The 27,596-nt window shown below is 42.5% G+C and overlaps 1 protein-coding gene across 1 annotated transcript in view; it reads right to left on the reverse strand.

Annotated features, from left to right (window-relative positions):
• Positions 1-80: 80 nt before the first annotated feature.
• Positions 81-27,596, reverse strand: part of LOC140363256 (cilia- and flagella-associated protein 47-like) — a 47,560-nt gene continuing 20,044 nt past the window's right edge. Inside the window, exons 52-64 of the mRNA XM_072449723.1 lie at positions 19,025-19,198; positions 18,843-18,954; positions 14,465-14,497; positions 14,292-14,386; positions 10,318-10,493; positions 10,122-10,229; positions 9,882-9,990; positions 9,473-9,577; positions 9,053-9,209; positions 8,900-8,965; positions 7,306-7,453; positions 363-532; positions 81-241 (exon numbers count right to left, since the gene is read on the reverse strand). Coding sequence (XP_072305824.1) covers positions 81-241; positions 363-532; positions 7,306-7,453; positions 8,900-8,965; positions 9,053-9,209; positions 9,473-9,577; positions 9,882-9,990; positions 10,122-10,229; positions 10,318-10,493; positions 14,292-14,386; positions 14,465-14,497; positions 18,843-18,954; positions 19,025-19,198 — 1,614 coding nt within the window. The remainder of the gene's footprint in view (positions 242-362; positions 533-7,305; positions 7,454-8,899; positions 8,966-9,052; positions 9,210-9,472; positions 9,578-9,881; positions 9,991-10,121; positions 10,230-10,317; positions 10,494-14,291; positions 14,387-14,464; positions 14,498-18,842; positions 18,955-19,024; positions 19,199-27,596) is intronic.

Below are 27,596 nucleotides of genomic sequence, written 5' to 3' on the forward strand. Positions count from 1 at the left end.
TACACAAACACTACCATTGTGCATCTGTGGGTTGTCCACTGTTTAAATGTACAAACACATGTTAATTTATTTCCATGATCTTACTGTGTTCTGCATGGCTCAAGTGGACGGTAGAGGAGATGAAGAGTGAGTTTGACCGTGCCAGAGTCAGGATCTCTCCTTGCTGTGTCAACAGTGGCACAAAGACTTTCCTCAACTTCAAGTTCTGAATGTACTTCACAAAGAAAGTCTTCCTTTATCACTGCATTAAAAACATGGACAAAGTTCCATTTTCTTGCATTTGTTTATTTATTTGAATGAACCACAGCCTTATTTTAATTTTTTTCTTAAATCAATTACATTTCCAGCTAAATGTCACACACCTTCTTGATTTCCCAACACACATCCAGCAAGAAGTACATCCACTTTCTTTTCCAGCTGGCAGCCTTCTTCACACTGAATTAAGCCAAGCGGTGGGCTCACAACAGGTACTTCTGTAGCAATCCCAAAGAGTGGGTAAATCCAACAGATGGTGGACCAATCTTGATCCGACCTAAAAATAAAAGTGCAAAATGTAAATTTTGCATCTCATGTTTTAGAAACATATTTATAGTATGGGATTATAGATACGGTTAATTTTAATCAAAGGAAAATACTACTTTTCACTCTTTTAAGGTGTTTCCAGGTAGATTAAATATTTAAAAAGGGACTGTTGTAATACCAGGTGCAAGAGTGGGGCACTAGAGGAAACGTTGTGTCCTTAGGCAAGACAATTCACCCATAGTGCCTAGTAAAGAAGTGCTTTGAGTGCCTTGAAGATGGAAAAGTGCTATATAAATACACTGTAATAATAGTAATAATATCAATGTTGGGTGTCCACTGCACAAAGAACACGACCTGAGAGCAAGACAAAAAACACTGTATGACAAGACCTAATGTCCTAAAATATGTACATTCTCAAATTAAGTCTGAATGTAATTCTTTCCTGTAATTCTTTCATTTGTCTGATGTTTGTTACAATCTCAGTCCAGTCCTTGATTATTGGTGATTTTTGTTAGCCATTTCTTTGTGATGGCCTTCTTCCTGCTGCCAAAAGTACATTCCAAAGGTATCCATCTATTGTGTCCATGGCAGAAGTTTTGAAGCTCAAGTACATAGTTCTAAAATTGAGAGGGATGGCAATGTCAAAAACAGTCTGCTGTGTCTTGTTAAAGGTGGTATGGACGATTTTTTTCAGCAATTTTTTTTTTATCATATTTCCTCGTGGTGTGGATAAATCATTTGTCCTACCACGTATCAATCATAAAACGCACCTACCGCTCACCTGCAGCCGCGTCAGGCTCGTCCCCACGTTTCCACGTGCCTAAGCGCATGGATCTATCATAATATAGTTCCCTCAGTGTACGGGGCAAAATGAAGACGGAGAAAGACAGTTCGAGCTGACGCAGAAGTGGACTGAAATCTACGGGAGACGAGCGATGCGATGCGCTCCGTTGCGCTAATAAACAAACGTACGTGTGTGTCGTATCGGTCCGCACGGGGGAGTGCGCATGCGCACTTCCGCCTGCGTTCTCAAATCGCCGAAAAATCGTCCATACCGCCTTTAATATCAGTCGAATATTTTTGAGCAACATGACAATCCAAAAACACGTGATAGGGATAGTGGCACTTTGACATGGTGTTATGAACATTAATCTCTATAATTTTCCACTGAGCTGGGTCACACCAGTACATCAGCGCTCTGATTTGAGCTGAGATAAAGTAATTTTTCAGAAAAGTGTAATCAGGTGAAAATAGCTATTTATGAAAATGTGCATTGTATATCATATTATGTTTGATTTAATTAGTGGTTTGTAGCATTACCTGTTTTTGTCAAACAGTAGTGCTGTTTTACTATTAAGTGAGCATTAAAAACTTTTAACAGGAAATGCTTTCGCACAAGTTTGTTTTAGAGAAAGATCGGTTTAGGAGTTATTGTTGAACTATCTCAAGTTGCCACTGCTGTTTTTGTATGCTCATGTACTGTTAACTGCCGTGAATTCTTTGTAGTTCAAGTGCTAACAACACTGTCTTTGCTGTTCTGGGGTTGAACCGCAGTAACCACGTTTGGATAGACTGATTTGAGAATTCATACCTTTTGAACAGTAACATAAAACACAGAGGAAAGTGTTAGAGATATATAGAACCTGCTGCTTTCCCCTTGCATAAATCTTGGTACCAGGAGTCTCAATTGTAATTTTTTCCTCAGTGAAAATACATCACAACTAGTATTAGTTTGTACAGCAGTGGTTTTTCTAGTGTCGTGGTGGCTCTCCGGAACGAGAGAAAAGGATCGACCAGCGAACCAGTGAACCATCAGTGGTTGCTATGAATGTCAGGTGAGGTGATCATCAGAAATTGACCCCAAGCAGAAGAGGCATCGTCCAGGAGCAACGCTTGGTGATTCAACATCATCAACCAGTTTATCCTTAGCTGTTAAAGTGAAAAAACTATGGCAGAATGAAACTTGAACTGCTTGTACTTAAATAAGCAATAGTTGAGAAGTTACAAGGTTATTTACTGGAATCTAAGTTTACGTTTATTACTGCTGATAACCCTTTGTGCCATCTTAAAAGTGCGAAACTTGGAGCTATTGAACAAAGATGGGTTTCCTAATTAGCTGCCTTTGGTATCAATGTGCAGTACAGACCAGGTTGTTGCAACTCTGCCACAGATGCAATGTCACGGCCCAGGGGGAGCAGAGCCTAATGGTGATGAGGAGTTTGATGATTGTGTTGCACTTTGTTACTTGATCTTTAGAGGGACTGCTCTTGAGCCTGAGCTGTTTACTGAGGGGGTCAAATGTTCTCAACTCAAACATATTAGGGCAGTGGAGGCAAACTAGTGATCACAACAAAATGAAAAACAACTCTCACAAGCTATTCGAAGAAATGGTTGCAGACATTTCAAACTCAAAATTATGTCATAAATACTCAAACTATTGATACTCAAAATATTCAGCCAAGTTCACCGCAGGCCAAATTACGATGCTCAGGCTGGGTCACGTGCCGAACATAACGTAGGAAATGAAAAAAAAAAAAAAAATCAAAACATAAGAAATAAATAGTTATTTGTGGACACTGTTGCACAAATCTGCAGCAGGTGAGAGACTAAGTCCATATTTATGCATCAGCAGCAGGAACAGGAACATGGACTTATAACTTGGGTTTTGACAATTCTCTTTTAAAAGCTGAAAATACATTTACAAAAAAAATGTTTAACAGACTTTTACAGATGTTTTAGAGTAATAAAGTTCAATAAAGTTTTCATTTTATTTTAGGGTAATTTTTTACTTGTGGGTTTGGAGTACAATCTGACCCTGATGCTTCCCAGAATGATTGATTTAACTGAACATAAGAGGGTGACAGCTGCCCTGTTTGACAACCCTGGTTTAAACAGTGGAAACTTATCAAGATGTGTGGTGACTTGTGGTATACACTTGTTGAAGATTGTTTTGGGGAATGTTTCCAGTTGCTAGTCCCTAGTTGTTGCATACCTCTGTGATGCAGAGTGTCCAGGATTCTATGGGACATCAGGGAATAGAGTACTTCACACTTGATGAGACAAAGGGCATTTTGGGTGGGTATGCACGAGGACATTGAAAACTGGGTGAAAAACTGCCAGTAATGTAGTCTTACAAAAACGTCCAACCAAAATTTCATCCTCCAATGAAACCCCTTTTTATTTTTTTTTACCACTGGAAGTGGTAGCTGTAATCTTCACCATGCTTGAACCTGCCTCAGACGGCCGTGAAAATGTTTTAGTTATTGCTGGCGTTTTCACCAGGTTTACACAGGCTTTTTCCATACGCGCTCAGATGGCTGATACAACATTCCAAGTCTTCTTAAAGTAGTAAGAGTGTGCCTGAATGGTTACAATCGGATCAGGGCCATAACTTTGAATCTGAAGTCATTGCTGAGCTTTGTACAATGTATGTCTTTTGCGCCCGGAGGTAGCATTAATGCGGGCACAGCTGAGCTCATTTCATCACATCTTGCAGTCAGAGTAATTGATGACAGCACAGGGGGTGGAATTTTAAACAAAATGCGTGATAATGCCAAAATATGAGGTGGAGTGAAGAAACATGAGGGTGTGAATGGCCAGAATCGTAATTAATAAACTTAAAAACTAGTGCACTGCAATCCATATGGGTGAGATATTCATAATAAAACAACCTTCATGGGCATAAATAACAAACTATTTATTATTATTATTCTATAAGTTATAGAATAATTATTTTACTGGTTATTTTGTAAACAGCACAGCGCCGTTACACACTCAGCTCTTTAAGCCAAATCGTACTTCAGAAGAAGCAAGACGTTTGTTCAACTAGGCTCTGATTGGTTTGATGATACAAGCCACAGCTCCATGCAGGCACACTTGCACTTTCCCCCTCTCCCCTTCTCTCTCGTATGTCAGTGTGATTTTGAGGTCAGGTTTATGCATTAAGTAACATAATTGCATTAATAGTATTAGTTATAGATTTAGGATGTTCATGAGTCTTAAATATTATCCTCAACATAAATTACCAATATTAACCTGTGTGGGTTTTATATTTGAAGAGAGAGCGGTAAAGATGTATGTCTCGCCTGATACAGGACACAGAGCACATTGCTGTCGAAACTAGTGATACGCGGTTCTGTTTTGACCCGCAGGTTAGGCTGGGCCAGGACAAGAAATAATAATTTCATTGCAGGGCAGGTTGTGACAAGTTATAAAATGGTGATGTATTAATTTACAAATGTATTATTTATTTATACCATTTTATGAGCTTGAGCTATCCAATGTTGGCTGAACATGTAAATTCCAGTCTCTGTCACAGACAAGGGTTTCCCCAGAGTGGTTTGCAATCAGATCCACATCTTTAGTATAGAAAATGGGGTCACTTCCTGATAAAAACACTTTTTTAAAAATCACTTTTTCCATTATTACTTCCTTTGACCTGTAAAAATCTGCCATCTTTAGCTTTATGTTCAAAACAGTCATTTTCAAAGGCTACTCTGCTTGAGATCAATATGGCCACAACCGTCTTATGTTTGCCCCTATATGAGGAAGAGTAAAGTCTGTTATAACCAAATGTAGTTAATTGTAGACGTCCTAAGTCGCTTAAATGGGCTTCTAGTAGGTATGCCATTAATATTAAAAGAAGCTATTCATAATTTTTCTGATGCCATTGTATAAATCATGTTGAAATCATTCTTGTACAGTCTGTTTTTGTTACACAGCTCTCTGGTCGAACACAACACAACACACAAACACAAGAGCCATAAAGCCTGAACATGTTGTCGTTTTCGTCTACATACGTCTCAAATGTCATATCATCTCCATATACTTGACGACATCTTTCCTCTCATTGTCCTCTGGAATGCCGACAACCTGCAAGTTGCTTCTGCAATGATGGTTCTCTAAATTGGCCACCTTCTGACTTGACTAGTACCTGGTTTGTCAATTGTGCCATTTTGGTTTGCAGGGTAGAGAAAGTTTATTTCAAATCAGAGATCTCATTCTCTGCCGCTGGCTCAACTTTCCAGTTCACCATTGTTGGATTTTGCGTCTATCTTTGCATCTACCGTTTTTGTAATCTTGGCATTAATCTCCCGTAATCACCGGGTCTATATCGCTCCTGGTCTCCTCCACTGACGAGCCTGATCCGGAGCTGGAACAACAACTAAGAACATAGAGGAAGACAAACCAAGGCCCTAGACAAGAAATTAGCCCCTTGTGGATGTCCGCTCACCAGGTTTGTGTACTTTTATTGTGTAATTTGTTATTGATGAATGTAAAGTACTAAATGTGTTTAATTTTATTTATTGTATTTTCTTTTATGCCCAGTTGTCAAGGGTTGTCAAGCCAAGAATAAACCCCGTTTTGTCTACCTCGTGCCCATCCTAATCCTTGATGGTGCTACAATTGGACTGAGATCAATAATGTGCAACCGACTGTCGGAACTGACTGGGCCTCAAAACCCCAGCCATGGACACAATAAATTGATACCTTTGGAGCAAATTCCTGGCAGCAGGAAAGAAGGCAATTACAAAAAAATGTATAGCTCCAACTGCGCCGACAACCAAGGACTGGACCAAAATAATAACATTTGGACATCATTTTTATTTTGTCCTCTGTGTCATCGTCTCTGTCTTGTGTTAAATATGTTTAAATTTAGCAAAAAACCAATACAAATAAAAATTGGGAAAAAAAGGAAAGATTTTTTTTAGGCATTAGTTCGAAACCAGAAAGCAATGTGCACGTTCAAGCTTTATTTTCCTAGATTTTGTTGAAGGTTTTTGATATTCAGGGAATCAAGCCACCATAATTATGACCACCTCTTTCCCTTCAATGTAATCTGGAAGACTGATCCGAAGATTGCATCTGCAATTACGATTCTCCAGGTCGTCCACGTGATCAGTCAGGACAAGGACCTGTCTCGTTAATTCTGCCACATTAGCCTACAGGGCAGAGACCATGTCTTTCAAATCAGAGATTACATTTTTGGCTGCTGTTGCTTGGCTGTCCAGTTTGTTAGTCTTGGATTTTAAATCCCGCCAGGGAACGCGTCTACTTTGCGTCTACTTTGCGTCTACTGCCTTTGTAATGTTATCAGTTTTCTCCCGCAGAGCCGCTAAAATCACTGGGCCTATTCCGCTCCGGGTCTTCTTCCGAGCGGGGCCCGGTTCAAAGCCCTTGGTGGGGTTCCCAAAGCGAGCTGCCGTGTAGGTAGGGGCCAGAGCAGCGACTGGGCTTGTTAGCTTAGCTGTAGCATTGCTAACCTGAGTGGTGTTGTTCTTGTGTGAATTGTTAAGCATTTTCAAGAAATAAGAGCCCAAGCTCATTAAATATCTACTCATCCGCAGAAATGTTGAATCTCCCCAAGTGAACTTGTAATAGAGACAGATACATCCAACAGAGTCAACCGCAGACAGACCTGACTATGCTAGGTGGCCACCATCCCGGAAGTATTTCATTTTGTAATTTCTGCAAATGCATCCGCTGACCGGGACATCTCTGGCTGACACGGAGCCCGAGGCCTGATATTCACTCTACAACTTTGATTGTAGTCACGACTGATCGTGTGAGCCATCAAAGAGTGGGAATATGTCCTACCTTAAGACTTAAATTCTCTTTGTCTTGTAGAGTGACATCCATCAATCAAAATTGTGCAGTGGACACCCGGCTCAACATTTGCTTTAGTCCTCAATGAACAGGAGGTGATATAGCAACTCTTCTTTAATAAAAAATAATGATCTGTTTTCACCCGCAGAGGTGTGATAAAATATAAAATCAACAAACCTATGACTGTGTGCATTGCACAGTGAGCTGATGCCAAGGTTACCAGTGAACTCCAAGGTGATGCACAGTTGAGCTTTTTCTATCTTCATGGAAGTTGGTGTAAAAACAACAGGAACATCAATGCTGGATCCAGCATCAATTGGTACACCTGTGTCACCACATGCAGACTATTCATTGCATGACCTGTGTATATGTATCAACAAAACTAGTATGATTTAAGTAAGTAAGTAAGCTTAGGGTGTGTTGAACATGATACTGAACACATTCATCTGTAGGCGCTTCCCCTGGGGCAGTCGGACTATTACGATTGGTTGAATTCTGTCATGCTCTAAGCCAATTTGTTTGAATCTACAAGTAACTCATACACTCTTGATGAGAATTGCAACCTCAGTGTCTAGACATGCGCACTTTGAAAAAAATGTGTTGGAATTTCGCAACTTCTATTTGGAAACTCGGGTAACATTCCAGAACCCCGAGTTAGAAAATCCGCAGGAGCGCTTAACAGTAGATTTAGCTTTTTTTTAAGCTAGTTTTAGACTGACAGAACTAACGCTTAAGTGTGTCCCTCAACCCCCCCACCCAGTCACGGCAAAACGCGCTGAAGAAAATGTGGTATACGGGTTTAAATGTGTATTTGCGATATAAATGCGCGCAGCAGACAGAGGGACGGGCGCGCGCGCTCTCCCCGGGGCCGTGCAGTGACAGACCCGCTCTTAGCGGCTCCGTCTCTCACTCCCGCAGGAGTTTGGCGAGAAATTGGGTCACGCGCTCTTATCTTTTGACTTAATACCGCGTTTTATATTAAATTTAATGCTATTTTGCTTTGTCGGCGGTACTTTATATATAAAAAAAAAAAGAATATAAGAATTTATTTTATTTATATTGTGTAAATAAATAATCTAAGTGCGGCGGATCCGTAAACCAAGTAATAAAATAACTAAGGCCTAACTACAAAAGTAAAAATTCACTGAAACGTTGATTTATAATTTATAAATGTGATAAGAGTATCCATATTAATAAAATGTACTTTAATTAACCTAAATTGGATCAGTGACATTGATTTTGGCTGATTTGATAACTGGAAGAAGATTCGAGGACAAGTGGAACTGGAAAACACAGTCCCTTTTCTAAATAAATAAAATCAAATCAAATATAAATACAACAATTTAGCCTATGCTGAGTATTTGATTTTCAGACATGGTTATTTGATCTTCGTAGCAAAAATTAAGAAATTTAAACTCTGGTCGTTTTTACTTTCAAATTTAACATAGCGGACCAAAACAATGAAACGCAACCTAGTCCACGGTTGAGGGACCACAGTTTGTGTCATTGCTGCTAATCTAAACTGAGTGAGTTAACTTCGAAACACATGTTTGCCTGTCTGTTTCTCACCCCTCTGCGCCGAGCACACATGGAGTTTTCCAGACGTGTTTATGGGGTCAAGGAGAGTAAAATCATGAAATGTTCTGGGTTTACAAGCAGTTTGAATTGGAGTAGGCCATATATTGAGCTTTCCTGGTTAGCATGTAAACATAGTGTGTGAGTAAGTGACTGACAAGAGTGTATTGTTCATCCCTAGCCAATTACAACACACCTTTTAAGAGGCTGATGGGGACCGCAAAACCACCGGAGTAGTTTTGGTTCTGATTTGGGTGTTCATCTGAAAAAGTGAACAAAACAAGCAACTCTTTATGTACACAGTTGAAACTATCGTTTTGAATGTGTCTATCAGAGGACAGTCAGTGACCTGTTAGTGTTGCATGTAGCACAGCCTGGCGCTCAGTGGGGTTATTGAAGGGTATATTGATGGAGGTGCTGGAGCCCATCTTGGATGAAATGCTCTTTGGCTTCTTACATTTTGGATTAAGGGCACATCCACTCAGTGAAAAAGACCACTGTGGCATCTAGACAGTTACAGATAAGCAAATAATAGAACAGATCAAAAACAAAAGTGCCATTTGGTAAATATGCATCAATTGGCAGCAATAAAGATGCTTGCGTGAATAAAGGTACATCTGGCCAACAAAAGGCTTTACATGCAGATATAACTATTCACGACTTAATGATAATTTAAAATGACAAGGCACCTCATAAAATAGACCATCTGTTAAGTTATTTGAAAAAGTTCAGTTGGGGATGGTGATTTATTTGTTAAGTGTGTGATTACCTGAGGGCATGAAAAAGTGATCACTGCTTTGAGGTCTCTATCCACAACGGATGATGGACTAAAATGAACGCCAAGCTGAGAGGAGGAGTGTGGCTGCAGAGTAAGCTGAAGCACACACAGGCCACACAGTGATGTGGGGAAAAAGGAAAAATGCAGTTTAAGACAAATTCCCTAGATTGCACAGCTCGGCAACTCCCCATTGTTATATCAAGATTATTTTCCTTCTAAAGCAATACACCATACTCATATAAGAAAAACAAAAATGTCATTTAATTATATCTGTATGCTGAATAAAGGTGAATAAAGGCATGTGATAAATTGCTCCAAAAAACTACAGTACTCATCATTTTCATAATTTGTCCCACTAATGATAAATTAAGATATAAAATAAAAATGTGTGCATACTTACATTGTTGGAATCCATCTCTAGTGTATAATTTTCAGGGTTACTGTTCGATACCGTCAACTCCACTGGCTCAGAGTATGGGTTAACTAAAGGGAGGGTTATTTTGGTCGATCTGAATGTCAAACAAAATACACAAATTTGTTGTATTTGATTTATTTTTTAATCCTTTGAATTTTTCTGTAACCTATGTTGTGCTTCAAGGCTAGTTGCAGTATTTTCTCTAATGGTGTGTGGTCCACCTACTTTCCCAGTTGACACTTGACCTTGGGTAGCACAACAACTGGGACAGGCAGTCCATAGAGCTCCAGTTGATACCAGAATTCATCTCCTATCTCAGACTGAAAAACAACGCTGAAAAACAGAAAAAAATAAATTGAATAAGGAAATTATGTGATAATTTGAGATCACCAGTAAATCCAAAAACAATACTGACACTTACCTGCCTGTGCTCATTCCAATCACGTTAGGGGAAAATATAACCTTATAGTTCAGAGTCATTTGCGGGGGAAGTGAAAAGGACTTGTCACCAATAAGACCATGTCCTTCAAGGAAAACGACCAAGTCTAGTTGGTCCTCACAAGGATTATTGATAGGGATCTCGATGGTAACATTACTCTGGAAACACAGGGTTGCATTCAGTTTGAAAGTCAATGACTTACTTGAGTACACAAATGTATCCAGCACCGATTACAATGTTTTTCTAACAAATACATTTTTTCCAAAATACAACAATCAGCACCAAGAGAAGCATAATGCCCCTATATGTAACAATGGCCATTACAATCAGATTAATTCAGCAGAGTAGTGCAGTTGAAGTGTGCAAGACCCATATGGCGAGAGATTTTAAATAAGTTGTTTCGTGCCCCCCCCCACATAAAAAATATTCTGCACCAGCAACTCCAAAACCGAGTTAGATAGATAGAATCTTTAAAACTCTCGCAACTCACGACTTCCTAGATTGACTGGTAGATTGAAATAAAGGTGGGCGTGGCTTTGGCTTGGGCTCCCATTCATTGAACTTGTCGTGTTCAAACGAGGAAATGAAGAATACGCGTCTTAACCGATTATATCAGAATCATTTTGTCGTTGTCAAAATGGGTCCCCTTCTGTTCAACCTCTACATGCTGCCGTTAGGTCAGTTGATACGCAGTGAAAATGTGTCCTATCACAATTATGCAGGCGACACTCAGATTTATGTTTCATTGTCGGCAGGTGAATATGGACCAGTGGATTCACTCAATTCACTCAGATCAATTTGTGGATGCAAAACAACTTTCTCCAGCTGAACTCAGACAAGACTGAAAAAATCGTTTTTGGCCACAGAAACAAAGAGAAAGTGTTAGTCGTCACCTCCAGAGTCTCGCTCTAAAACCTACAAATCAAGTTAGAAATCTGGGGGTAATAATGGAAACTTGAACAGCCACATCAAATCAATAAAATCAGCAGCTTTTTACCATCTAAAAACATTGCCAAATCAAAATGATGGTGTCAAAACCAGATTTGGAGAGACTTATCCATGCGTTTGTCTCCAGTAGATTAGTTACTGTAACGGCCTGCTCACTGGCCTCTCCAAACGAGCTGTAAAACAGCTGCAGTACATCCAGAACGCTGCTGCTCGGGTCCTGACTAGAACCAGGAAGTACCATCACATTAGTCCGTCCTGTTCTCAGGTCTCTGCACTGGCTCCCTGTGGCTCAGAGAATAGACTTTAAAGCAGCTCTGCTTGTGTACAAGTCTCTCCATGGCCTAGCACCAAAGTACATCTTGGGCATGTTAGTGCCATATGAACCATCTCGGACTCTTGAGGACCTCAGGGACCGGCCTCCTGCTGGTGCCCAGAGTCAGGACAAAACATGGAGAATCTGTGTTTCAAGCTAAAATCTGAAACAGTCTTCCTGGAGATGTGAGACAGGCTTCTACTCTGACAATGTTCAAATCTAAGCTAAAACAATTTTGTTTAGCTGAAAGGATTTTTCTTTGCACTCTTCTCTTTTATGTCTTAAATTGTTTTGTGCTGAAATTTCTTTGTGATTTTAATACATTTTTCCTGCTGTGTGAATCACTTTGAATTGCCTTGTGTATGAAATGTGCTCTACAAATAAACTTGCCTTCCCTTGCCTAAGTAGCACAAGTCCTACTCAGGTCGACATATCCAGCTGATCTGTGGAGTCACGCGTTCTCATCTGATGGCATTGTAATGCCGCTACTTGTCCTGATGACCTGAGCTGTCCACGACTCGAGCGTGTGAAAGATTCCTACGCCACAGCGTTGGACTTAATCACTATGGCGCAATTTATGCTCGCTCAATTAGACATTTTCATTCATTGCACACTTTGTGTTCCTGTCAAGACTCAATAAAGTATATCAAACCAACTTGTTTGGTCACGGGATGATTCATTTTCTGATAAGTTGTCAGTCTGGGACTACTTTCTGTCTGATCACTGTGAGTTCCACCTTCCATTAAACAGTTAGTTTGACATTGCAACGGCAGCGGTCCATCTCTGAAACCTATGGAAGGAATGTTTACTTCAAAAACAAATTACACGTGGCGCGCAGGAGCGTGTAACAGTAGATTTAGTGTGTTTTGCATTGGCAGAACTGACGCTTCTAAGTGTGCACCCTTAGTCACGGCAAAACACGCTGGAGAAAATGTGGTAAACGGGTTTAAAATGTGTATTTGCGATATAAAGGAGTTAGCGCTGCGCCTAGCAGACAGAGAGACGGGCGCGTGCGTCTTCTCATGCTCTCCCGGGGACCGCGCACAGACTCACGCAGGATTTTGACTTATCTTTTGACTTAATACCGCTTTTTATATTTCATTTGAAGCTATTTTGCATTGTCGGCGGTACTTTACATAAAAAAAAATGATAATCAGTTATTTTATTTATATATATATATATAAAATATATTATAAATATATATTTCGGTGTAATCCCTCATTCGTCCAGGCGTGTTCCATAGTAGAAAAAGCTTCAGTTGTAGTCATCTGGACTCAGTTAGAAAAAAATAGACGTTTCGACTCTCATCCAAGAGTCATTGTCAATAAAAGAATTTAGATCGAGAACTCCGATATTTATATTGTTGTGTGGTAAATCCCGCCCATTGGGAGGAGCCTTCCTGAAGTAGAAAGAGTTGTTTGTTTCAACAGAAACTCCCCCCTTGTATCTACCGAGCTAGCCTATTCAGAATTTTAATGGGCTATTAGAATCCTCTTTGTCTTTGTGAGACCCTGGCTCAACCACCCTGAGTACCTGATTAGCATCTAAATCTCCTGGTCCTCTACCTTTCCAGGGGTTCAATATACCATTATAGATACCAGGAAGATTGAATCTTAGCCCTCCATTCCTGTTTAAAGAAGGTCTTTCTTTTTTAACAAAAATTGTCTAAAATTGTTGTCTAAAAATTCTCTGCAGTTTAAAAATTCTCTTCATGTGTCTGGCCTGTCGGAAAAACTGCAGAGAATTTTTAGACAACACGAAGTCCCTGTTTATTTTAAACCAGGAAACACTTTAAGACAAAAACTGGTTCACCCTAAGGACAAGTTGCCGACTCAAAAACAGAGCAATGTAGTTTATTCGATCCAATGCAGTGAAGAAAGCTGTAAAGAACGTTACATAGGTGAGACTAAACAGCCTCTACACAAGAGGCTCTATCAGCACAGAAGAAATACAAGTTCAGGACCACAGAGCGCCGTGCATCTCCATCTTGAAGCCTCTAATCACTCGTTTGAAGACGGTGAGGTGAAGGTTTTAAGCAGGGAGAAAAGATGGTTTGAAAGAGGAGTTAAGGAAGCTATTTTTGTTAAAAAAGAAAGACCTTCTTTAAACAGGAATGGAATCTCCCTGGTATCTATAATGGTATACTGAACCCCTGGAAAGGTAGAGGACCAGGACCAGGACATTTAGATGCTTATCAGGGACTCAGGGTGGTTGAGCCAGGGTCTCACAAAGACAAAGAGGATTCTAATAGCCCATTAAAATTCTGAATAGGCTAGCTCGGTAGATACAAGGGGGGAGTTTCTGTTGAAACAAACAACTCTTTCTACTTCAGGAAGGCTTTGCCCAATGGGCGGGATTTACCACAGAACAGTATAAATATCGGAGTTCTCGATCTAAATTCTTTTATTGACAATGACTCTTGGATGAGAGTCGAAACGTCTATTTTTTTCTAACTGAGTCCAGATGACTACAACTGAAGCTTTTTCTAATAAATATATATTGATAACGTGAAAATAAAATTGTATTTTTATTTTTATTCTGTCCTCCCGTCTTAATTAATGCCAAGAAAAGTCTGTGAAACAACTTATTAAAAACTCTCGCCTAACCTCTGGCTCCTCTGCATTTTTATTGTTAAAAAAAAAAAAAAAAAAAGTTTAACAATAAAAGGCCACTTGCAATAACAAAACAAACATACCTGAATGGGACATAGAATATCTATATTCTTCAAAGGCTCTGCTGCCTCACAAATAATCTCAAGGTTAAAATACACTTTGTAGCGGTCTTCTTCGCCTGTGAAATAAAGTGTATGGCAGGCATAAATAATTATATTATCTTTTGTTATTTATGTACTAACCACAGCATATTTACTTTGTTTGGGGCTCTCCACAAATGACACACAGCCTATAATCAAAAAGAAAAAGTATTGACTTGGTTATTATATAACATTTGATTTTAAGACACTTTATTAATGTATCTATATTTTGTTCACACCAGCCATATTGAGTTTATTGCACAGCAACCAAGATACACTGCAATAATAAAATCTGATGATTCACATAGTGCATATGTCACAAAAACAAATTTCAACAGCACTGCAACCACCTCCTGATGGTCAGCTGAGCATTTCACGTATCTGCGCTAATGTTACATGGTCAATTGCACATAAACCCACACAAAGAGGGGGGAGAACTATACTGGGGCAGAGCGGGTGAATGAACAAAGAAGGTGGTGGTAAACAGTGTCTTTTTGTAATCATGCAGTAGAAAACTCACACAGTAAGTATATTAGGCCCTATGCAGCAAGAAGTTAACCAATGATCAGAGTTGGGTAGCGTAACGTGTTACGTTACTGCGCTAATGTGAAATAAAAGTAATGTGTTGAGAATAATCTTGCGTCAACAATAATTTACATTATTGTATACGAGCGCTGCGACGACCCTGCGACGAGTTGGCCACTGTCCAGGATGTACCCCGCCTAAGGCCCGAAGTCACTGGGATAGGCTCCAGTCACCCGCGACCCCGAAAGGGAACAAGCGGTAGAAAATGGATGGATGGATGGTATACGAGCATTCGTGATGACGTCACATCCGGCTCCTGTAGTGGTAGGCATGTGGGTAGGCAGAAAACACTGCAAACGGAGCAACGCTACCAGTGGAGTCATATAATCAGATTTGATAAGACACTATCTTTCTTGATTGTGGTTGTAGGCAAAGAAATTGGGGTCTTGGGTAAAAGTTCTAGAAAGTTTCAGGGAAGTTTTAACACTCAATCTCACTTCTCACATGTTTGTGGAATAAGAGAAGTCGCATCCCCACATTAGCCTCTCTCTATCAAACTGTACTGTCAACAACGCCCCTGAAACTGAACTATTAAAACTGTATAAATCGTAACAGCGTTATACAATGGAAATCAGGCGTAATAAAAGTTTGAAACTCACTGAAGAAGCTGCCGTCTCTGCTCCACTTCACATAAAATTATGTCCGAGTCTGTTTCTATACAGAACATGTCCTCACTGTTCCACGGTCCATGTTAAAGCCCGTTGTTGGTTTGTTTACAATAATAATTGCCATGGCTCTGGTGATAGATCAGGGTGATGTGGAGCTGAGTTTAACATCGAAGTCCTAAGTGGCTCGGTTATTGGCTCACTTAAAGATGGGCTGCAAAGTTATTTGAAATTGTGCTTTCAAGTCATCGTCGGCCTTTAGTGTCTTAATATATTCAGATACTCTGCTTAAAAAAAAAAAAACTATTTTAAAGAATTACGCTCTTTTGCTGCGTCCGTGTTTTTGCCTTCACTTAACCCGGAAATGTGTCGTCACACCGTGACACTGTCTAGCCAACACTGAGGATATTTACACTGAAGTGGACAGCAAGAGCGAGCAAAATACAACAAAATCCTCGTCAAGTGAGCGATTTCAACAGATGATGAACAGCATATGGTGAAGAACATGCCCTGCCTCATATATTTGAGCCAGAGCCTCATCAGACCATGAAAATAGAGCGGATGAGAATGACTATGAGGAGACGAGAATGTGCTGCTGCCCACCGATACCGCTGTCTGGATCCACGGGCGCTGTGCGTCCTCCCTGGAGGAGGAGCTCACAGTGCACCGGGAGGACACCGGGAGTCTCCCCGGAGGACCGCTGCGGCCGGGCTGTGGATCTACACACGCGGCGGCCCGGGCTGTGCCGGGTTGTGGATCTACACGCGCTGCGGCCCGGGCTGTGGATCTACACAGGGCTCTCCCCGGAGGACGCGCACTGAAACACACTTCCCAGACAAGTACCACACACCAGTCCATTCAACTTCCTGGTATCTTTATTACAACCAGTATTATGCATAAAGTTAGCATTCTCCCGTGAACATCAACAGCCATCACGCACACGGCGTCAGTCAGACAGCCGCATACGGCGACTACAAAAAACTGCCTTGATGTGAAAATATCTTGCAACTTACTTTTTCGCATATTCAAGGATATACTTCGCGAGGTTTTGGAAACCGTCTTCCGTGAAATGTCGGTAGCATATAGCACTGGACCAGACTTGCCACACATGCCGCTGAAACATTCTCTTAGTCCGGAACAAATGTGTCCAAAAACGTCCTCTACTCTTCCGTTTTGGCCACTCAAAGAGCCCGTTTCCCTCTTGAGAGCAGTGCAGTGCTTCACATCTCCGTGTTATTGCAAGATTTGTCGTGTAAAACGTAAAATTGCGCTCAGTTTAGCACATTTCAGACGAGAACAACGATGGTGCTACAGCGTGTTCACGATGTGACGACACTGATTTTGCAACCGTTCTTAAAGCATTCCGTTACCAAGTCAGTTGCTATGGCGTTTTCTCGGGTTTGGCCGAATTAACTCGTGATTTGTTTTTGTCATTGGTTAAAACTAACCGTCCAGGCTTCGTTGTGAAAACATCTAAGCTATATTCCACTTATTAACAAACATTGCAGCCCATTGAAGTGTATTAAACTAGGCCCATGTATGGGTCAGGCCACTTTCTTTGCCTAGCTTTTAGGTATGTGTGTGTGTGTCTAAACAAGATGTACTGTCCCAGGGCTGCTGGTACCGATGTCTCCGTTTCTAGGATGAGCACATCCAAATATGGATATTCTTTACATCTGTTCGCCCATTGGCTAACCGTCTTTACATATATGAGATCATGGCTGTCAAAGTGATGATCTAGGGGTCTTTGTGTAAGTAGACATATATAAGGCGATGTACGCCCAGAAACGGGGTCTTCTCACGATCCCAGAGAAGCACCCAGGCTATTCTGATGTCCTGTAATCTGACACGGCGATTTCTGTAATAAACTAACTTTGAAGGTACAGAGTCAGTGACCGCGACTTCTTCTTGCCACACACTACCCCATGGGAACGTCACTCAAGTCACCACACCATCTTTAAGCTTTTCTTCCTAGCTTATTTTTGGAACAGTTCCAGAGATAAAGTGTAGGTGATATGCTCTATTATGTAAGACAAAATCAACATCGAAAACAGACCTCACTCTCACCTGCTGCACTCACTTTCTGTCTACCAGGGGGTGTGCGAGTCAAAAATCCCGGAAGAAAACAACATCAGCGGTCGCTTGTTTGTCGACAATCCTTTAGCGTTGTTGAAGTCACTAACATAATCATTATACAATGCCATACAATAAGAACGTGTAGGCCTGTCCTCGAGCAATGAAAAATTTTAAACTAACAAAATTAGCAGATTAGCAAGAGCTGCGACGCACAACAGAACACGCTTGTTTTAGCACGGTTCTAACAAAGGAGGAGTTTTCAAAACATGCGTCTAAAAGTTGAATTACCTTTGGCATGAGGACATGACTAGTCACTAGTGCAATGCGTATGCTCACAACACGCATTACACTAAAATAGTAATTTGAGTACTCTAATGCGTTACCAGCTAACACGTTACCCCCAACTCTGACTATGATGAAGTTAAAGCAAACAAAATTATAAGAGATATATTAAGCCCTCTAATAAATAAAATAAATGCCTTGAACTCAGTTGTGAAATTTATACACCAAGGATAATCGTTCAAAGCCAAAAGGAATTATTTGTCAGCTTTTTGTCACAGAAGTGGGAATAACATATATATATTTTTATATGCACTGTTGATGCATCATTGTAAGTCCCAAACCATGAGATGTTTTCATTGTTACACCCCTATTGTATTATGATAATTACTTAAAGGAATAATAGAGGATTTTTGGTGAGCAATCATTTCCTCGTTTTCTCATTTCCTCGTGGCGTGGACAGCCGTGTAGTTCTCCCACATGATTCGGGTCAATCATTCCATGCGTGCTGGCTCGTTCCCAGGATAGCAGCACGTTTCCCTGGCTGCGCTTGCGTGGTTGATATGCCGGCGTGTGTTTAGCAAGTTCCTTCAGTGTACAGTACAAAAATGACGACAGAGAAAGACTGTTTCGAGCTGGCTCAGAAGAGACGGAAATCTGTGGAGATAAAAGATGCAATGCAATCCGTGGCTCTAATAAACAAACGCATGTGTAGTAGCGTGGCTGTTGAGTGCTTACGCATGAGGTTTGATTGTAAGCGGTCTCTTGGAAAGAACAGGAGGGTGAGGGGTGAGTGTGCAAATGCGCATTTTTAAGAAAGGGACTAACAGTCGCTTGAGCTCTCAAATCCGCGAAAAATCCTCTATTATTCCTTTAATAATTGGCAAAAGGCAAAACAAACTAAATCACAGCAAATACAGAAGTTACGTATTTTATGATAGAAACATACCTTTCTGTGTTCCTCGTTTTGAAGGTGATATTATCAGTGTATACTGTACAGTTTGACCTGGTTTAATGTCCAAATATTTAGGGCCACTTATCATGGGTATATCAGTCTTTACCTAAACTCAAACAAAGTTTCCATATAAATCCATTATGCACACATTGTAAGTTCAATTGAACTTTCAATACCTTCAATTGAAGTTTGGTCTTGCTGTAGTTTGGGACATTCAGGTGTGCTTCTGTGCTTCTTCCTACAGGACAGCGTAATAAGAGGTTGTCCTCAGGGAGGGGGTGCTCTCCTACTCCTCTCAGGGTAAACATGTGCTCAGTTCCATTACACTCATTATGTAAAGTCAACTTGCCCTAGGAGAAAAATATCACAATACACAAACAAAACTACATTTAGAAATTAGGCAAACTTCACTACTATGACACTTGAAATAATCGCAAACTAACAGATTGTAAAATGGAAACCACTCATGGTAGCATTCACACAAACGTTCTCGGTTTGTAAATGTGTTAAATCGGGGTGCTCAATAAGTCGATTGTGATCTACCGGTCAATCTCAGAGGCAGTGAGGGTCGATCCTAAAGACCCGTCTGTTTTTAGTTTATAGCCTGACATTACAAGTGAGAGCCCTACAGCAGCACGAGTGGACCGAGAGCTACAATCAGCATGTTATTATTTTGGCCGCTTTTCTATGAGTTTCAGCAAGACCACCGCTGACAGCGCAAGAAGCAGGAGGAGAGAGTCAAGGCAAGAAGCAGAAGGAGGAGAGAGTCAAGGCAAGAAGCAGGAGGAGAAGACAAGAGAGAGAGAGAGTCAAGGCAAGAAGCAGAAGGAGGAGAGAGAGTCAAGGCAAGAAGCAGGAGAAGAGAGGAGGTCAAGCAATGTTCCCTCTAATTTGGGCAAACACACAAGCCTCCTGGGCACACTGAGGACCACTGTGAGCTACATCAGATGTGCACGCTGTGGCCACACATCAGTATCACGCCTGTTCAAAACCTTGGATCATAGAAAGTTGCATGGCTTACTAAAATAATAAAATTACAGAAGCAATTTTCATAAGTTTACTTGTATTATAAGCTAAAATGAAAAATACGAAAATAATGTAATTCATGAGATGTATAGTATGTTATATGTGAGAGTTCTGCTTTGGCCTGGCTGTGGTCCAGAAGTGGCCTGGTTGAGGGACTTGCGTCTCTTAACATGGATCTATTCAATTCAATTTATTTTTGTAACGCCCACAATCACAACAACGGTTGCCTCTGAGGGCAACCGTTATCTATTATATTATCTGGATAGGGTACGCCCCCGCTGCCTCTGTCTCCAAATTGAGTAGTGGCCACTTCGCAGAATGCAGCCTTTTGGTCGGACCATTTCAGGAGTTCGGCCTCTAAAATTACAGAATTTGTATGTCATTCCTCACGTTTTCACACATCATTCAATATGAAGTGTAAATCAACGATTACACAGTTAACACAAGCTAACACAAGCTAACGTTTAGCTACACGAAAAGATGCATTTGGAACGACACGCGGTGATGACTCATGCCTTCTGCAAATAAATAACTCATTATTTCTCCCTACAAGATGTTATAAGAGACAAAATGTTAAGTTTAACACAGACCAAGGAAAACTAGAGAAAGAATGGGGAAATAAAGTGATGTTTGTATTATGTGCAATCAAAAACTACCAATAATTCAAATATAACCTGCTGAAATGGGTAATATCTTACATATATAAATGTAAACTTATTTGAAAGTAACAGTCGTATACTCAGATGGGCATGAGACTACATTTGAGGTTTTATTACCAATTTCACAATGAAGTGTGCTGTGTTTAAACAGCAAAGCACATGCTTGTTTTCTATATGAATGTCATGGATTTACTTGGAATATGTACAGACATTTAGCAAACATGTCAATTATGTTCTAACTTCTAAGGTTTACACTTATGCAAAAGTAAACAACTTTTGGTACTAGCTTAAAAAATGAATGTGAATTATTTGTGAATTTGAGTTACAGAGCAAAATGTAAACGTGTCAATAATTATATATATTTATTGACGCTCAGCTCTGCCGTCCAGAGCAGAGCTGACCGTCCTGACCAGTGAGTTTAGCCTCAGTCTGTGCTGCCCAGAGCTCTACAGGTCACTATAGGTCACAGCAGACAGTCATCTCAAGTAAACACCTGACGACTCCAAAGCAAAAGATATTTTAATAATAACTTGTGCCTTGACTAAAAGTAAACAGTGAGTAGAATCAGTACTTATATAATGTATAAAATGTCTGTTGATATGACCAAAAAACTTTCTTTCTTCAAAAGAGCCACTGCATGTGTCTGTAGAGCAGGTTTCCAGCAACTTCAGGACAAACATCTGAAGTGTATTTTATATGAATTGTCTAATCTAAAACATTTGAAGTGTATGTTATATGACTTGTATGATCTAATGCTGTGAAATGTTCTGTTTGTCTCTCACTCAAACGATGGAGCTGAACGGAGCAGTTTACTGAAGTCCTTTTCACCATAAGACTGTACAGCCATGGAAACAAAGTCTTGTTAAATACTTAGATATTCAGTATTCAGTATGTTCTATTTGACTTTTATGTTGCACCAAATCACCAAAGCAAGATCCTATGTTTGTGTTCATTGACAATGGCAATAAACCTTTTCTGATTCTAATAATAATGATAAATATAGCCGCAAGCCGCGATGATCGGCCCTCGCCACGCCGCCGCTGCAAGAGGAGGGAGCGCTAACGTGCCCCAATTTTCCTTTTATTACACCTACTGCTGAATCCGTGACGCTGTCGCGTCTTCTTCCCTTTGCTTTACATATAAAGGGAAAAGTTTGCAGTTCCGCCGCACAAAGTCCGTGGCTCTTAGAATGAAAATTTTGATGACCCACTCCTTAAAATGAGTCTCACAAAATTTTAGGTTAATTGGGGTCACGCCCTTGGAGGAGTTCGTATAAATATGACATGGGTGTTTTTGGCTTTTTTTACTGGCATGCCAAAATATTTTGTGCAAAATTTGATACATTTTGGGAGAACTAAATTGTGTGGTCCCCATTCAAAATGCAATTTCTTTAAAATTTTTGGCAAAAATGGTTGCCACGTTCCGGCATTTTATCCTTAGGCACCGCGTCGCCACGTTCGGGCACTTTAACCTCGGGCACCTTGTCGCCACGTCCCGGCATTTTATCCTTAGGCACCGCGTCGCCACTTCTCCTCGGGCACCGCGCTGCCAGCTTCCAGTCGTTTCACAGGTTTCACCCTATGTTCCATTTCCCTTCAAGCCCGGGCTTCCAGGTCTGCCCACCAAGAGCAGTTTTGCCAGGATCCACTCCAGCCTCCTCAAGGACCAGATTTCCATCGCTCCTACCAAGAAGGGCTGCATCCACCCACCGGTCTCCGCTGAACCAATTAAATCCCAGGTCAGCTTCACGTCACTACTTCGTTCGGCCCCAGATACCCCTTCAACTCCAGCTGAACTGTTCTTTTATCTCGAAGCACTAGTTCTCCTCCCGAGTGGTCCCAACTCCAGTCTAGCTGCAATTGAAGCATGTCCGCCCATCTGGCCGAGAGAGTCAGATACCCCCCTTCACTGTGGAACTCCTAGAGGTTTCTACTTTTTCCTAAAGAGGTTTTGTAGTTTTTCCTTGTAGAGGAGGGTCTAAGGACAGGGGACCTGACTCATGCTAGCTTCGCCACGCAGACTCATGCCTCATGATTATACCTATTTATTCATCCACTTTTATTTATTTTTTTAAGTAATGGATGGTCATCACGGATTTGCTCGTATCGGTCTTGGTCGTAGTATCGGCAACCATCTCCTAATCCATTAATTCCTCAGAGGCACCGGGATGCTGCCTCTTCCCTCTTGGAGCACCGGGATGCCGCCTCTTCTCTCTGGGGGCATCGGGAGCCACCTCTTCCCTCTTGTGGCACAGGGATGCCGGTCCTTCCATGTTCTTGGAGTTCCCAGGCACCAACCCGAAGTTAAATCGGAGCTCTCGTCTCAGGAACCTTCTTATGCTCCAAACAGCAGCTTGTCCGCATTTGGTCATCCCACCATCGCCATTCCCCACTTCATCTGTGGGTTAGCATGTCTTTGGCTGCCTTATTTTAGATTGATACTGTCAGGATTGCTGCCTTCCTGTCAGGCCATCCATGTTCATGGCTATCCAGTCCGATGACCATCAACAAATACATTCAGAACATTGATTCCCGAGGGGGAACTGTCATCGACCCCAGTTCCATCCTCAGCTATCACATTCCACACCTGAGCCCCGCTTTGGGCAACCTTCTAGACCACCCGGTACAGTTTCCGTTCCTTCCATCATGGCTCCATCTACCTTTCCCGCGTTCAACCTTCTTTCCCTAACCTATTACTTCCCATTCACCTTCGACTACAAGGCTCTACTTTCAGGTACTCAAAGCCTATCCGAGCGGCATCAAAATCTTTCCAGGCTGCTCTAACTCGATGATTCCCTCACCGTCCTGTGAAGAGACCAAACGACAATGGTCGTTAAAAGTTTGCATTAGCATGTTTCTTTTACTTTCTGGGTTTATTCCCCTGCTCAGAGGTTGCCTTGTTCACAACAGTTCTCCTCACTCCGGCATCAAGGATCTCCAACCAACGCTTAGTCTTCCCCTAAAACAAGCAAGACCACAGTGGTAGTTCAAACACGATTGACTTGTTCAAGCTAAAAATCTGTTTTTGAGCTCCTTTGCAATCTTCCAGGACTTTGTGTACTGGTTGTCAAGTGGCACTTCCCCTCAGGACTCAATCCTCACTATCGACCAAGGCCAGCATCAGGGTCTGGTTCATCCCTTACTTAAAGTACATCCTCGCCCAGTCCCCACATTTCCTACCGAACTTTTCCCGCATTGGCTCTACCACATCTACCTCCAGTCAAGGAGTCGTTTACCACCTAATTATATCATTGAGCCACCATTACCTCTCCAGACTGCCAATTGGCCTACAGCCCTCATTGCCAGAATGAATCAACTTCTGTACATTTGTGTTGTTCATGTTTCTCGCCTGTCAATAAACACTTTGCATCGTAGCTGAGGTTGTGGTCCTAGCTAGAGAAATTATGATAAGTTTGTTATCTTAAGTTGAGGAGCAGGACTACGCCCCTTCCTCCACTATATATCCAGTTCACATACACCTGTGTTCATGACGTCGTGCCCCACCCTCCCACCCTCTTTTTAATTGTTCTAACTATTCTAATTTATCTTCTAGATGGGGGTATCGAGGTCCAGGAGCCTACAGCCCTCATCCCCAGAAGCCCCAAAAACGGAATCAACTTCTGTACATTTGTGTTGTTCATGTTTCTTGCCTAATGTTGACCACCATATACGTCATAAGGCGCTGGTACAGCTGGCAGCCCGGTGTAAACGCTCTCTCTTCTTTCTCACACTTATTGTGGGGGAAGTATGACAGCTTGAGCACTATCCTCTTCTTCTGACTACTTATGCTATCAAACAATATTTATTTTTTAATTCCACTTGCAAACTGTTCACCGCCTTCTTTTTCTTTCTCTCACTCCTGAGAACCTGTGGACCCAGATGCCCCTCTCCTGGTGAAGTGGTCCCTGCCCTGTGTGGACGGTCCCTCATCTGCCTGAAGAGTGGGTCCAGCTCGACTCCGACGGTCCCTCATCTGCCTGAAGAGTGGGTCCAGCTCCAGTCTCCCTCGTGTCCGTCTGTGAGAGTCGGATCTCTCCTTCACTGGAACTCATCCAGGTTTCTACGCTTTTTTCCCAAAGAGGTTTTTTTTTGTAGTTTTTCCTGGCCGAGAAGGAGAGTCTAAGGACAGAGGACCCTGGGACATCGTCCCTCGCCACCACAGACATTGTTGATTCGGCCCTCAGAGACGACTGTTGTTGTGATTTTGGGCCCTACAAAAATAAATTGATTTGATTATCAACCGTTGCCGATGCTGGATTTTTAGAGCGCAGGAAAGTCTGTCTGAATTGTCTGTCTGTGTTTTCTTGTTGTTGTGCTACATATTGATTTGATTGTTGATATATTTATATATATATTCATTACCCGTACCAACCGGTTATTTATCTTAACGAAAGGTATTTATACAACAATAATTAGCATCACGTAGTGACAGTAATTGCACATATGACGGAATTGCACATGGTTAGGTCAGTATTGCGAGTGTTCAGCAGGAAGGAAAGACCTGCGATACCTTTCCTTCACACAGCGAGGGTGGATCAGTCTCTCACTGAAGCTGCTCTCCAGAGCGGACAGAGTGTCCTGCAGGGGGTGGCACTCATGGTCAAGCATAGATGTGAATCTAGCCAGGACCCTTCTGTCCCCCACCTCCTGCACCGAGTCCAGAGCGCAGCCCAGGACGGAGCTGGACTTCTTGATGACTTTGTCCAGCCTCCTCCTCTCCCTCTCTGTGATGCTGCTGCTCCAGCAGGCCACACCGTACAGGAGGGCTGATGCCACCACAGAGTCATAGAAGGTCTTCAGGAGTGGCCCTGTCACTCCAAAAGACCTGAGTCTCCTCAGGAGGTAGAGCCGACTCTGGCTCTTCCTGTACAGTGCGTCTATGTTATGAGTCCAGACCAGTTTGTGGTTCAGATGAACACCCAGGTACTTGTATGAGTCCACTCTCTCAATGTCCCGTCCTGTACCAGTGATGTTCACTGGTGAGGGGGCAGTGGGGTGACGTCTGCGGAAATCCACCACCATCTCCTTGGTCTTCCACGCGTTGATGAGGAGGTGGTTCCGCTGAGACCAGTCCACAAAGTCCTGCGCCAGTCCCCTGTACTCTGCATCATCGTCGTCCATGATGCAGGACACAGCTGTCCGTGTCATGTCTGAAGTCTGCAGTGTAAAGGGTGAAGAGAAAGGGCGCGAGGACAGTGCCCTGGGGCGCCCCCACACTGCAGGTCCGAGTGTCAGACACACAGTCCCGGGCACTCACAAACTGGGGTCGGTCCGTGAGGTAGTCCAGGATCCACTCTGCCAGGTCATACTCCACACCAGCAGTCTCCAGCTTGTCCCTCAGGAGCAGCGGCTGGCTGGTGTTGAAGGCGCTGGAAAGATCGAAGAACAGGATCCTCACAGAGCTGCCAGGCTTTTCCAGGTGAGAGAGAGAGCGGTGCAGCAGGGAGATGACGGCGTCCTCCACTCCGATGCCAGGCCGATATGCAAACTGCAGCGGGTCCATGGCTGAGCTCACGGTGGAGCGGAGGTGGTCCAGGACCAGCCGCTCCAGTGTCTTCATCAGGTGGGACGTAAGAGCCACCGGCCTGAAGCTGTTGAAGTGTCTTGGGCACAGGTACCAGACAGGAGGTCTTCGAGACCTGTGTACCACCCTCAGCTTCAGGCTCATGTTGAAGACATGCTCCATAACTCCACACAGTTCATCTGCGCAGGACTTAAGGAGCCTGGGGCTGATGCCGTCAGGTCCTGCTGCCTTCCTCACTTTAATCCTCTTCAGCTCACTCCTCACCTGTGCTGCTGTGACAGTCAGTGGTTGGCAGGGGGACTGTGTGCTGGGGGGATGGGTGAGTCCAGGCGAAGTGGGGAGCTGATGGTCCGGGGCAGAGAAGTGAAGAGGAACAGATGCAGGGCATTGTCCAGCTGTGGAAGAGGGAGCATGCAGCTGTGCAGGGGGAGGGGCGGGTGACCGATCAAATCTCAAGAAGTGAGCATTTAAATCATTCACCCACTGTAGATCCCCCTCTGTCTGGGCAGGGGGGATTTTGAAGTCCAATATAGTTTTCAGGCTTCTCCACACTCCCTGAATGTTCTTCTGCTGCAGCTGCTCCTCCATCCTCCTCTTGTAGCCGGCTTCAGTCTGCCTGATCTTCCTCCTCAGCTCCTTCTGCACAGTCCTCAGCTCTTCCTTGTTCCCGGACCTGAAGGCTCTCTTCTTCTCCTTCAGCAGAGCCTTCAGTTCACGGTTAATCCATGGCTTGTTGTTTGGAAAACCCCGCACCGTCCGGGAGGGAACAATGTTCTCAAAACAGAAGTTGATGTAGTCCGTGATGCACTCTGTGATGGTGTTGATGTCCTTCCCATGTGGGCCATAGAGCTCAGTCCAGACAGTGGTGCTGAAGCAGTCCCTCAGAGCCTCCTCACTCTCAGCAGACCACATCCTCACCTCACGGGACACCACAGGCTGCCTGCGCACGATGGGTTCATACACAGGCCTCAGATGTACACGGTTGTGGTCCGAGCTGCCCAGGGGAGGGAGGGGGGAAGAAGAATAAGCCTTTTTGGTGTTGGCAAAAAACAAGTCCAATGTTCTATTGTTTCTGGTGGGGCAGGTAACATACTGGGTGTATGTTGGTAGAACAGAAGAGGGAGAAGCGTGGTTAAAGTCACCCGAGACGAGGAAGAGAGCCTGTGGGTGCTGTGTTTGCAGCCTACAAGTACAGGAGAGCAGTGCTTCACAAGCATATTCAGCATTGGCAGACGGGGCCACATAGACTGCGAGTACAAGTATAAGTACACCTAACACCATTGTTATAAGTCTGATAACAATTGTATAGAAAAATTATATGATCTATAGTCGCAGCAGAGAGTGGGGGGGCGCGAAGTGATTTCTTCTTCCTGGGGGGGCGTGACAGAAAATAATTGAGAAGCACTGCCGTAGGAGGAGTTCATTTGAGTGTGTAGCGTTAAAATTTGGAAGTTGAGATTTTCCCATAAGGATCAAATTGGATGTTTCCCTCATCGCTAAGGCTACACCATAAAAAAAATATGGCATGGATCTGATTGGC

The sequence above is a fragment of the Eucyclogobius newberryi genome, unplaced genomic scaffold (assembly GCF_026437365.1).
Source record: "Eucyclogobius newberryi isolate DKJ021-1_F unplaced genomic scaffold, fEucNew1.0.hap1 SCAF_1, whole genome shotgun sequence".
Classification (NCBI taxonomy): Eukaryota; Metazoa; Chordata; class Actinopteri; order Gobiiformes; family Gobiidae; genus Eucyclogobius; species Eucyclogobius newberryi.